Here is a 12,715-nt window from a genome sequence, read left to right on the forward strand (position 1 = left end):
TAAATTCTGGAATTATTTATAATCTTCTATTAATTTCCAATTCAATGTGTAACTCTCATAAACAATTTCTTACTTTGTGAAAAATCATGAAAAATCATGTAATAAATTCATAGTACGTTAAAATTTATTTTAAATACTTATTCAAGCCTTTTTTAAATTTATTAATTAAAATAAATGATTGAAGAGGAATTATAAATAATACAATCTTTTAAATTATATTGTAATTATCTTCAATTCAATCTACTATAAACAAAAATGATAAATGCTTTAATAAAATAAAAAAAAATTTTAAAACTAAATATAAATGTTAATTACTGTAGGTATTTTTCGCAATCATGTAATAAATTCATAGTACTTTAAAATTTATTTTAAATTCTTATTCAAGCCTTTTTTAAATTTATTAATTAAAATAAATGATTAAAAAGTAATGATAAATAATACAAACTTTTAAATTATATCGTAATTATCTTCAATTCAATCAACTATAAACGAAAATGATAAATACTTTAATAAAATAAAAGAATTTTTTTAAATTAAATAAAAATGTTAATTACAGTAGGTATTTTTCACAATCATGCAATAAATTTATAGTACGTTAAAATTTATTTTAAATTCTTATTGAAGCCTTTTTTAAATTTATTAATTAAAATAAATGATTGAAGAGTAATGATAAATAATACAATCTTTTAAATTATATTGTAATTATATTCAATTCAATCAACTATAAACGAAAATGATAAATACTTTAATAATAAAAAAAATTTTTTTAAATTAAATAAAAATGTTAATTACAGTAGGTATTTTTCACAATCATGCAATAAATTCATAGTACGTTAAAATTTATTTTAAATTCTTATTGAAGCCTTTTTTAAATTTATTAATTAAAATAAATGATTGAAGAGTAATGATAAATAATACAATCTTTTAAATTATATTGTAATTATATTCAATTCAATCAACTATAAACGAAAATGATAAATACTTTAACAAAATAAAAGAATTTTTAAAAATTAAATAAAAATGTTAATTACAGTTGGTATTTTTCACAATCATGTAATAAATTCATAGTACGTTAAAACTTATTTTAAATTCTTATTCAATCCTTTTTTATATTTATTCATTAAAATAAATGATAGAAGAGTAATAATAAATAATACAATCTTTTAAATTATATTGTAATTATCTTCAATTCAATCAACAATAAACAAAGATGGTAAATGCTTTAATAAAATAAAAAAATTTAAAAAAATTAAATAAAAATGTTAATTACTGTAGGTACTTTTCACAATAATGAAAAATCATGTAATAAATTCATAGTACGTTAAAATTTATTTTAAATTCTTATTCAATCCTTTTTTAAATTTATTAATTAAAATAAATGATTGAAGAGTAATGATAAATAATACAATCTTTTAAATTATATTGTAATTATCTTCAATTCAATCAACTATAAACGAAAATTTATTGTTTAAAATTAATTAGGATAAATTTACAAATCAATATAATAACTATGATAATTTTGAAATGCATTAGTTTAGTGATTCAAAAGATACAAACTTATCTAATAATAGCTATTAAATTGAATGAAAAATCGAATATATGTTCAATATCATATAATATATTATTCTTTAATTTCATTTCATTTTTTGTTATAATTTATTTAAATTAAATTTTTTTTTTTTAAGCAGGTATTTTAATAATAAGATAATTTTTTAATAAGTAGGAAAATTTTAAAAAAATTAATTTTCCTCACTTCTTATAGAACAGTATGAAACAATACCTACGGTATTATTTAAATTAAAAAAATAAATTATGATTTAATTATTAAACAAATAATTCTTATTTTATCTTAAAAACCTACTAAAAATTATTTTAAAAACAGAATAATTTTTACAATAAATAAATAAATAAATATATTTTATTTTTGGAGAAAAACTATTTTTACTTTTTATTTTATTTTTTACTGTTGGATTTTAAAAAATTGCAGGATTAGAATATATATATCATAGTGAAATTTAATATTAAAAATTAATAAATTATAGGTAAACAACATTGAAAAAATAGTAATCTAATTTTTCCTTAATAAAATTGATGAAGTTTTAATATAAATATGTAGAACGATGTTTCAAATTTTATAATTCATGATCTGATATTACAGTTATCAGATACGCACTTCAAAAAGCAAAAGAAATCATATATAAAGTTTAAAAAAATTCTATTATTATTAAACTATTAGCTCTAGTAGTTTTGTGCTTATATATGTATAGATGTGTTATAAAATAATTATACAGGAAAATTTTGGTTGATACTTAATTTAAATTTAGTTCAAATGCTGATTGATTACTGCCAAATTATTTATCATATTTTTTGTTAAAAAGCATGATTTGTAATTTATAATAATTAAATGAATATAAAATTAAGATTTGTATTTGTTAATTAATTTTGAAAATAAGTATTTATTTATTTATTTAAAATAATAAAAAGCTTTTTATATTAATAAAATTTAAATAAATAGAAAAAATGTTTTTCTTAATTTACCTTTAATAATAAAAAAATTAAAAATATTTGATCATTTTAATTGAATTAATTTTGAAATAATAAATATCAAAAATTTATTTTTAAGCTTCTGATTTTTGATTTTGAAATAAATACAATTATGAAAAATAATGTTAACTTTAATTCAACTGCTAATTTATTTAATAAAAATAAAATGTATTTTGATTAATTTTTGATGTAAATAAATGTATCTATCTATCTATCTGTGATATTTTGACTCATCAGTACTATTTTTTTTAACTAAATTTCATTATAAATGCTAAATCTTATTATTTTGCAAGTAAAAATAAGATAAATTAGTATAAATATATTAAGATTATTTAATTAGGCTATCAAGTGGCTTTGATTGATAATAACTAATTATTTTAATATCAAATTAAATACAGTAGTGTTAAATAGAGTAAAGAAGAAAATTTTATTTTACTTCAAATATTTCAAGCTAACCAATAAAGTCAAGTTTAGTAGCAAATGGAAGAAATTACATCTCAAGATAGTATAGAAGTTATTTAGTAATTACTGCTAGATTCATTTAGTGCTAGAAGTGGAATAGAATAAAAAAGAGCAGAAGATTAGCTTAGTCGACATTTACAAAATGACCCTAATTTCATCAAAAATTTATTAATCATATCTTCAAAGAGCGATTTATCTGGTATTAACTAACAGATTTATTGATTTAAAAATCAACATTTTTATTTAAAACTTTTTAAAAATAATGCCGGTTTATAATTTTACTTTTTATAGATCAAATAAAGGAAAGTGCTTGCACATATATAAACACAGGTATGATTGTCATGCTTAATGATAAGAAATGCACAGTAGAATAAAGAATTTAATGGGCAGATTTATTTATGAGTGCTTTTAAAGAACCTTCAATTAAGTTGAAAAATAAACTAAAATTGACATATCCCTTGACTCTAATTATAAATTCCTCCAAAAGTATGGCGTTTGCCTTTGTTTTTTTTAAAATTATAATTTAGCTAATAAAAAAATAAATTTAAAGAGTTCGCGGAATTTCCTGTCTATACTTTTGCTTATTAATTATTAAATAAAAAAATTATATAAATAGGTAGCGAAATAAGAATAGCAATATTTACAAAGATTTTAGAGTGGATCAATATCAAAGAAAAATAATTTATTACAGCAAGTCTTCTCGGCCTATAAGTTATAATTTCAGCTATTTCTGAGACGTAATACCTTTACAAAATATTTGATGCTATTGAATTAGGATTTTGTGAAACAGCAAACTTCTTTATAACTCCTCTTTAAGATTTGTTTAATTCTCATGTAAAAGATATGCATCCTCCTAATTTACCAAAATTAGCTCAAGAAAGCATAGTAGAATCGTATGAAATACTTTTATAATTGATAGATTTTTAGTTTATTTATTCACAAATAGTAATAACAAGAATTAAAATTAAAATAATAGACATTATCTTGAATAATAAATTATTTTAATAATTCAATTAATTCTTTTCAATATATTGGCTTTTGATGTCAAATCTTTAAATAAACATTTTGAATTTGACTTAAAGTAAATCCAAGTTTTTTATTAAACTACAAAAGCAATAGATGAATAAATAAACTTTATACTTTGAATTTCTAAAAATAGATTTCAATAAAATGTTAATATAATTTTTTATTTATAATAGGTTAAACATGTTAACTCTTTGGGCTTAAACTTTGAAAAAGATAGTTTCTTAATTCCAAAGCAAAGACGATCCTTCTCACGTTATGCTGATGCAAAAATTACTTACAAATGAAAATATAGCTAAAGTTGTCTATAATATTTTAGATATTAATGCATATAAAAATAGCTAGCAAGGATAAAATTAATTCTTATAGAATTGTTTAATCAGTATGTCAGGTATAGATTCAGTTGATGAAGGTTTAAATGAATTAAAATCAGTCATCTTAGGTGTTACAAGAAATTTACTTTCATTTACCTTTGATAAACGCCCTAAAATAAAGGTTGATGATAACATGTTTTTTAAAATGCTAGATACTCTCCTTCCAATAATTTTTAAGAGTTTATTCAATTTTACAAACTAGTCAAAGTATAGAAGTGACATGAATTTCTTCAACACTATTGAAAATTCTAATTTTATTAATAAATTGCTCACTAACTCTTTAAAAATTTTAGCTGAATCTGGATAAAATATGGAATTTTACAAGCTTTTCCAAGCAAATTTGCAGAATATCTTGGTAGATATACTTTTCCCCTTAGCTTCTTCTTCATAATCTGAGATAGAAATGATGAAAGACAGTCCTGAAGATTTTATTTCTATTCAAGAAGATTGTTGCCATAAATAAGTAAAGACATTTTTTTAAATAATACTCACTAACAAAAAAAATAAATATATTTTATAGGAAAGTGATTCATTTAAGGCTGCTACTTTCAAAGTGTTTGAAACAATTGTTGATTTCATAGATGGAGGTTTGATGTCAGTAGGAAGTTATGCAGTTTATATTGCATAATATGCTTTAAATTGTTAATCTCCAGATGAAATTGATAAGAGATTCCCTTAATTAATCCCTTTTAAATAAAGCATTTTTTTAAACAATTTGCCGAAGGAGATTTTATTAGAAACAGCATTTTTAATACTTTCAGATATTCAATATAAAATAGAAGAAAGAGAAGATTTGCTTGATTTGTTGTAAACAATGATTAGAGATAATCTGTATTCCATCACTAACTAAAATATTTCAGGTAAATCGTATTAAATTCATTTTAATAGCTTGTTAATTGTTTTTATCTTTAAATAGATATCTTTAAATGCAGATTCTGTTGTTTTATGAGTCTTTATTATGACAAACTATTCTGGAATTCATAGGATATTCCTGCTTTCGAGCAATGTGTAAATACAATTTTTACTTACTTGCAATATACAAAAGAAGAATAAAGAGTTGTCTAGCTCTCTGCCATCGAAGCACTAGACACTATATATTTTGATGATGAATATTCTCAAAGATTAATACAAACTCTATTCAATGCTATAAACTCATTGATTAAAAACTTAGTCCACATAGATTATCCGAGATACTTCGATCTTATCTACTCAGTCACAACGTGATCTTTATTTATTAAATTAATCAAATTTAATTTAAGTTTTATTTAAACAGAAAATTCTCCTCCTATATCAAAGAAAATCATGAAGCTCTAAGCAGTATATTAGATGCTTTAAATAAAAAAATTTTCTAAGAGTATGATAAAGTTATATCTGGTGGATAGAAGAGCACTATCTGTTTAAACAAAGTAAGCCATACTTTTTATTATTTGATAAGCTTATTATTATTTAATCAAAGAAGAAGTATAGAATTTAATAACTTTTTTTTGATAGTCCTGATAAAACAAATGATTGAAAATTATATTAATTAAATTAATTATAAATTAATAATGAAAATAGATTATGAGTATTATCAAGGGGATTTGTGAAAATAAAAATTATATGCCATAATTCATTGTTATGATAGAAGGAAAACTAAATGAAATTATACTAAGAATAGGAAATAACCCAATCAGTGCAAACTTTGATGATGACCTATTGCTGATTCTTCTTTCTATGATAAAACACTCGAATAAATTAACAGAATTAACTAAGTCAATGCTTCCTTTGTTTCCAAATTTCTTCTAGAAGAATAATGGAGTTCTTTCTAATATGTTTTAAGCTTTAAATTATGTATTTATTCATGGAAGTGATTATTTAAAGGCTAACCATGCTATCTTACAAAGTTTAGCTGAGATATGTGTTCATACTTTATTTACCCAATCTCAATAAGGAGTTTACTGTACCAATTCTGATAGAGCTTAAGGAGCAACTCTTCTTTAAATTCTACTTTAAAGCATAGCAAATGAGATGCCTCCAGATCTTTTAGTTGGAATAATAAATAAAATATATGAAAAACTGCAACAAATTCAATAAAAAAAGAATGAAGTTAAATGTAATTTCTTAAGATTAAGGTAACAAATTATAGTAATTAGTATGTTTTTTTTTAATTTTTTGTTTTATTTTAAATAGATTGCTAGGAGTTATATTTTTGGCATTAGCATGCAACTTTGTTGGCGTGCAATAATTATTAGTTTAAAGTAATATTTTGGGCAATATTATCAAATAAGTTCTCACTTACGGACCTAGAATTACTAACTAATATGATAGAAAAATTTTTATAATGAGTATCAGTTAAATTTTAGTACAAGATCCAGATACTTTGTCTGATGATTTCAAGAATAGTTTTAAAGACCTGCTAGAATTGACAGTTGCTCTTCTTATTTGCTAACAAAAAGAAGAATAAATCAATCTCAAAAAAGCTCAAAAAAAGATAAACCAAGAGAAGACTAAAAAGAAAAAATCACACAAGTAGTAAGACTCTGATAGTGATTAAGATGATGATGAATCTGAAGATGATAACGAATGGGGTAGTGATAGTGACACATCTAAGGACTATGATGAACCTAATCTCAAATTAGATTCATATCCTAATTAAGAGGATGCCTTAGAAGACAAAATCATTTTAAAAAATCTGTTAAATCCATTTAAGCACATAGATGAATTTAACTACTTCAAGCAAAGAATATACTCTTTAAAGTAATAAAGACCATAGTTATTCTAATAAATAATTCAAAATATATCTTAAGACTCCCTGAAAGATTTACAAAATCTCGTAAATATAGAAAGGGTAATCACAGAAATTCCATCAAATTCTAAAAGCAACGATTAAACTGTTAAACAACTTATTCCTAGAAAAATTTTAAAAGCAAAAAGAAAAGAATAACAATTACAAAAATTCGATGTCGAAAATAATTGATTTTTTTTTTCAAAGTTATTTCATCATAATAATTAAATAAAGAATAATAAATCCATTAATGTATTGTATCTTTATTTTTCTTAAAATTTACTATATAAAGTATTATTATATTTTCTTTTTTCTTTAGCTATTTTAAAATTAAATTAAGTATTTTTAAAAACTTTCAATTTATTATTCTTAGAAAAAATCATTAAGTAGTTTTTTTAATTTTTGTCAACAATGTCATTTAAATAATATTTTTGGAATTTAATTTTATTTAAATCTAAGCACGTATTATGAAAAAATAATGAAGACTTATTAAAAATATTTTGTCTTTATTACTAAATGAATGAATGACAAAATAACCCATTCATAAATAAATAAATAAATAGCATATTATATATGATTTTGATTGTTCTAAATTTTTATACAATTTTATGAAGCTTTAGAGGTTGATATATATATATATGAAATACAATGTTTTTTTACCAAGATATTATTATTAGTAGACTTAAAGCAGTGAATATAACAAGCAATAACTTAAAGAAAACTCCGTCACATTGAATTTTAGTTGCGAAAATAAAAATGAATTAATCAATTAATGAAATATATTTATTTAATTTTAATAGTAAATAAACAGAAAATTAAAAATAAAAGAAATATTTAGGTTTTTTTAATAATAAATTATTAGCGTATTCATACAACTCTCGATTATTAAAAAAGAAATAAAAACTACAAATTCTACATAAAAATCTAAGGCAACTAAATATCCATTAAAAGCTAAAAGAAACAGAAAATTATATAAGTGTTTGTTTGTCAGATAACCAAAAAATAAAATATTTGATAATGGGTTTTGAAACTGGCAAATAACTATTAAAAGGAAGACATCACAATAGTGCTAGCAACGCAACAGAATTTTATGCATCAGGTTTTCACGATGATTAAGAATCCATATTAATGTCTGTATTAGATGATTCTTAAATGGATCAAATCACGGCTGCAGTATACTAAAGTTACAATGAGTAAAATCATTTTGAATTCCAAAATTTAGAATAATGTTCGATAGCAAATCTTTTAAAATTATATTTATCACTAATAGCTCCACGATGAACAGCAGCTATAAGCATCCATTTATGACAGAAATATAATAAAACCTTGATACTTCAGCTAATCTTAGTCTAAAATAAGTACTTGTTCATAGCGAAAAAAAGTTTAATTTGAAGGAAGAGAGAAAGATGTAGCATTTTACTAATAAGTTACCCAGTATAAATGCCTCTGATGATTTATAAATAAACTCGATGAATTCTTTTGGCTCATAAGGTTTGATAAAAAGTGTAAAAAGTTCTTCTTATTTTTGTTTATTTCTACTTCTAGTTTATATTAAGTAGTGTTTGTTACGAGCGAGATCAATTAATAGTTCACACATATAAAAAGAATACATCTATAATTGACTTCTAAAAATGTTAAAAATTTAATTATTTAGAGTAAAATGTCGCAAAAGTACATAAATTAGATGAGCAGAGAAGATTTGCCCTCTCGTTTTTCTATTGATCCAGAGTAATATCTATAAAACGAATAAGAAATCCCTCTCCTTCCAAATGAATAAAGAGAATGGTTTTTACCACAGTTAAAAAAAAATGGAGTTTAACTGAAGACAGAAAAAGAAATATTTTACTAATAGTATAAAAAGTTGAGTAAAATTACATAGTATGACAAGAGATATAAAACAAATAAGTTCATTTATAAATCGATGTGCCAAAAAGTAAATTATTAATTTTGAATTATGCAAAAGTAGAATTTAGTTCAATATTGATACAAATTAACCTCATATTTTATTCTTAATTAATAATAAGCATTAATAAAACAAGTTTTAATTAATTTTGTTAATAAATTGATTCTCTTTTTGAGTTAAATTTAATAAATCTCAATATAATTATTAATTCTTTCTAACTAACTAACTAATTAATTATTTAATTGGATGAATATTTTTTATAATAATATCAAATTAAAATATTTTTCATCTCAAATTAGGCAGAAGAGTGTAATTTACTACCTAAGACTTTTGAAATTTTCAAATCAAATTCTTGTGTTCATAAAGAGCTAAATCTAAATAACTATGGCATAGGAGAATAATATTGTAAAGTTTTTTCTGAGGCTCTTTAGGTTGAAGACTTGCAACATTTAAAAAAATTAAAAATATCATAAAACAATTTAAGAGGTGGGTCGCTTAATAAAATATTTAAATCTTGCGCTTCCAAAATGAAAGTGTTAGATATTTCAGGTAATTCGGTTCGATAAGAAGATTTGGCTACTTTTAAACCTCTGTTTGCAAGAACAACGTAAAAAATAACTAATTTTATTAGTTTATATTTTTTTATTTTATAATTTAGACTAGCTTTTTTAAATATTGCTTAATGCAGAATTGGTGATACTGGCTTTACAGAATTATACTAAAACATCAAAGAAAATTAGCACTTAAAAGTTTTAAATATAAGCATGAATAATTTGACAGAGATAAGTGCTGAAAAATTAAAAAAGCTTTTGACTTACAATACTAGCTTATAAGAGTTGTATTTGCACTGGAATAATTTCAAAAATGAAGGAGGATGTGAAATTTTAAAAGGAGTTTTAGAAAATTCTTATTTGAAGGTGTTTGATATATCATATAACTCTCTGAAATACTAAGGCGATTTAAACGAATAAAATCAGCAAAAAGCAGCTGCTTATTATATTGCTCAAATACTTTCTAAAGAAACTTCAGAGTTACTTCATTTAGATGTGTCTTATAATAATTTTTCTCCAACAGAATGGTAAATAAATAAATATTTTAAAATAAATAAGTATATTTGTGATTTATTCAAATTTAATAGTAAAATGATTTAAGAAAGCCTATTCTACAATAGTTGGCTTTTTGGACTTCATTTTGAAGGAAATTCAAATTATGTTGTTGACTCAAGTGGGTAAAAATAAACTTTAATTTAATTTATGAAGAAATAAATATTTCCTTTCTTTTTATAACAAATAGCTTTATTGTTGAACTTTAAAATGGTTTTCGCCCAAGAATGCAGCACAAACGATAGATTAAATCAATTCATTAAATTCCGTTTTTTTAAGAAGACGAGTTATGGGATTCAGATTAATAGTAATTATAAGACATTTGTTGGATATGTTAAGGATGGCAAGAAGTGATCATTTAAGCAAAGGATATCTAGGAAGAACCACTCTACTTGCACTTAAGTTATTAAAACTTTAAACCTGAGCTACTCAAAAAGAATGAAGAAGGAGTAAGAATTTTATTGAAGTAGCTTTATAAATATTTACTTTTTATCAAAATAAATAAAAAGCACTACATAAAATCTTTAATGATTCCTAAAAATAAAAAAATTGAATTCTTTTTTAGTAATCCGCTGGAGTCTTCTAAAGGTTTGGTAACTTAATATCATGAAAGCCACAGGAAAATTATGTCATGCCACTATAAGTATAAATTTGATAATGCCGAAAAAGAATATTTTTTGTTTGTCTATCATATGAATTCTATCGATGCAGATAACAGTATCTAATTTGAAGTAAACAATCATTATAAAGTAAAAACTAAGTGTTTTCCTCGTGAGTAGTCACTTACTTATCATCTGCCTAAGAGTGATTGGGATATTTCTTAATCTATTTGGAAAGACTTTAGAGGTGATACTGAAGAGATATTGAGAAAATGCCTCGACAATGATTTATTTTATGCTAGAATATTCAAATTTGTTAAAGATGTAGATGATTAAAATTAACTAAGAGAAGCAATAGTTGAAAAATATTAGTAAATTGTTTGCAAAATATAGTTTTTAAATTAATTTAAATGTCTGATTAATTAGGATTTGTAGAGATGTTTACAGAAATTTAGCATCTATACAGCCACAGGGTGATACATTTTGTATAGGATTAGGAGTTTTTTAAAGAATGATTTCAAAAACAAAAACACTTGATGGAGGAAAAATCAAGCTATCTGATATTGATAGGTTATTTATAGCTACAAATTTTAATTAGGAAACAAATGAAACTGTTTTAGAAAACAATCCTGCAAAAGCATTAATTAGATATGAATTCATAGAAATACTTGTAAGAATAGCCCATGAGAAATATCCATAAATGAAATATGCTGAGGCTTTTACATATTATTTTGAAAATGACCTTAAAGAGCATTTTATATTGTATTAAATTGCTCAAGACTGGAGAACAAACAAGTAAATATTTTTTTTTTAACTTCTAAGCTTAAACTTAATTTTTAAAAAATATGAAGATATTGGAAAAAAGAAATAGAACATGAGATAAAAAATGAAATTTAAATGATCAAACCTATTTATGATAGTCTTGTACAGAAAAATCCAGCCTGCTATTAATCTTCAATAAAATATGTTGACTTGGTAACATTTAGTGATTTCATCGTTAACAAAATATGTCATCTGCATCCTCTAAATCAAGCATTAGAAATATAAATAAGAAGTGCATTTTAAATGAGCTTGTAAACTAGCATAGACGAACTTTCTAGTATGTAATATAAATAAATGGGATTATTAGAATTTATTGAAGCCATTGTTAGAATTTCTGAGGTTATTTATAAAAATGAAGACATTCCTCTAAATGTAAAAATTCAAAAAATTCTATTCGAAATATACGATGAAGGTGAAAAGCAAGAAATATTAAAAAGATAAGAATTTGAAAAGATAAAAAGGCTTTAAGAAGAAAAAAAAGAAATTAAAAGAATAATACTTAAAACACGCAAAGATTATGAATTTAAATAGTCTGTGTCTCATGGTGCTCTTTAAAGGTTTTCAAAAGTGAAATTGCTTTCTAATCAAAGTAAATTTTTGCCTTCTGTGTTTAATAACCATCAAAATGACCACAATGAAATATTTTCAGCACAAAATATTCAATTTTATAAGAAAAATAGTAAATGAGAGAAATTATTTTTTCTTTTTTATTGCTTTCAGCTAAAAATTTTTGTCTATCTAATAAAATTATTTCTCAAAAATAATATAATAATTATAATATTATAAATCAACCAGGCAGTAAAAATTATGTAAAGTTAATTGTTTTGCCAAAAATAAGCTAAAAATTTTTCATATTACTTGATAGTACTTTTCTGTTTTCCTTTTATTAAAATTCTTTTCCAGCTAAAACCTTAAAAAGAGAGAATAAAACCCAAAAAAATATTATTGTATATCTTTTTTATGATTTCATTAACATTATTAAAAAATTTGTAATATAATCTTCTTTAAATCCATAATATTCAAAGTTATTTTTAAGTTTTTTTTAAAAAAATTCAATAGTTTGTAAATTTCTCTTTATATAGAATAAAGAAAGTTAAGTTAATAATAGTTTTTTTATATTA

At 22.2% G+C, this 12,715-nt stretch overlaps 2 protein-coding genes across 2 annotated transcripts; both read left to right on the forward strand. All coding sequences in view use genetic code 6, as the record gives it.

Annotated features, from left to right (window-relative positions):
• Positions 1-3,024: 3,024 nt before the first annotated feature.
• On the forward strand, positions 3,025-7,359 carry TTHERM_00371110 (hypothetical protein; the record flags this gene model as incomplete). Its single annotated transcript, XM_001009541.3, has 9 exons — positions 3,025-3,205; positions 3,298-3,492; positions 3,623-3,899; positions 4,206-4,866; positions 4,924-5,263; positions 5,320-5,623; positions 5,677-5,809; positions 5,961-6,514; positions 6,573-7,359. The coding sequence occupies 9 exons, from the start codon at positions 3,025-3,027 to the stop codon at positions 7,357-7,359; spliced, it is 3,432 nt and encodes a 1,143-aa protein (XP_001009541.3).
• An 825-nt stretch (positions 7,360-8,184) lies between these two features.
• TTHERM_00371100 (hypothetical protein) lies at positions 8,185-12,281 on the forward strand (the record flags this gene model as incomplete). Its single annotated transcript, XM_001009540.2, has 10 exons — positions 8,185-8,360; positions 8,438-8,672; positions 8,822-9,100; positions 9,370-9,677; positions 9,729-10,148; positions 10,209-10,298; positions 10,364-10,622; positions 10,683-11,143; positions 11,199-11,567; positions 11,624-12,281. The coding sequence occupies 10 exons, from the start codon at positions 8,185-8,187 to the stop codon at positions 12,279-12,281; spliced, it is 3,255 nt and encodes a 1,084-aa protein (XP_001009540.2).
• Between the last annotated feature and the right edge of the window lie 434 nt (positions 12,282-12,715).

Source organism: Tetrahymena thermophila (genome assembly GCF_000189635.1).
Source record: "Tetrahymena thermophila SB210 genomic scaffold scf_8254777, whole genome shotgun sequence".
Classification (NCBI taxonomy): Eukaryota; Ciliophora; class Oligohymenophorea; order Hymenostomatida; family Tetrahymenidae; genus Tetrahymena; species Tetrahymena thermophila.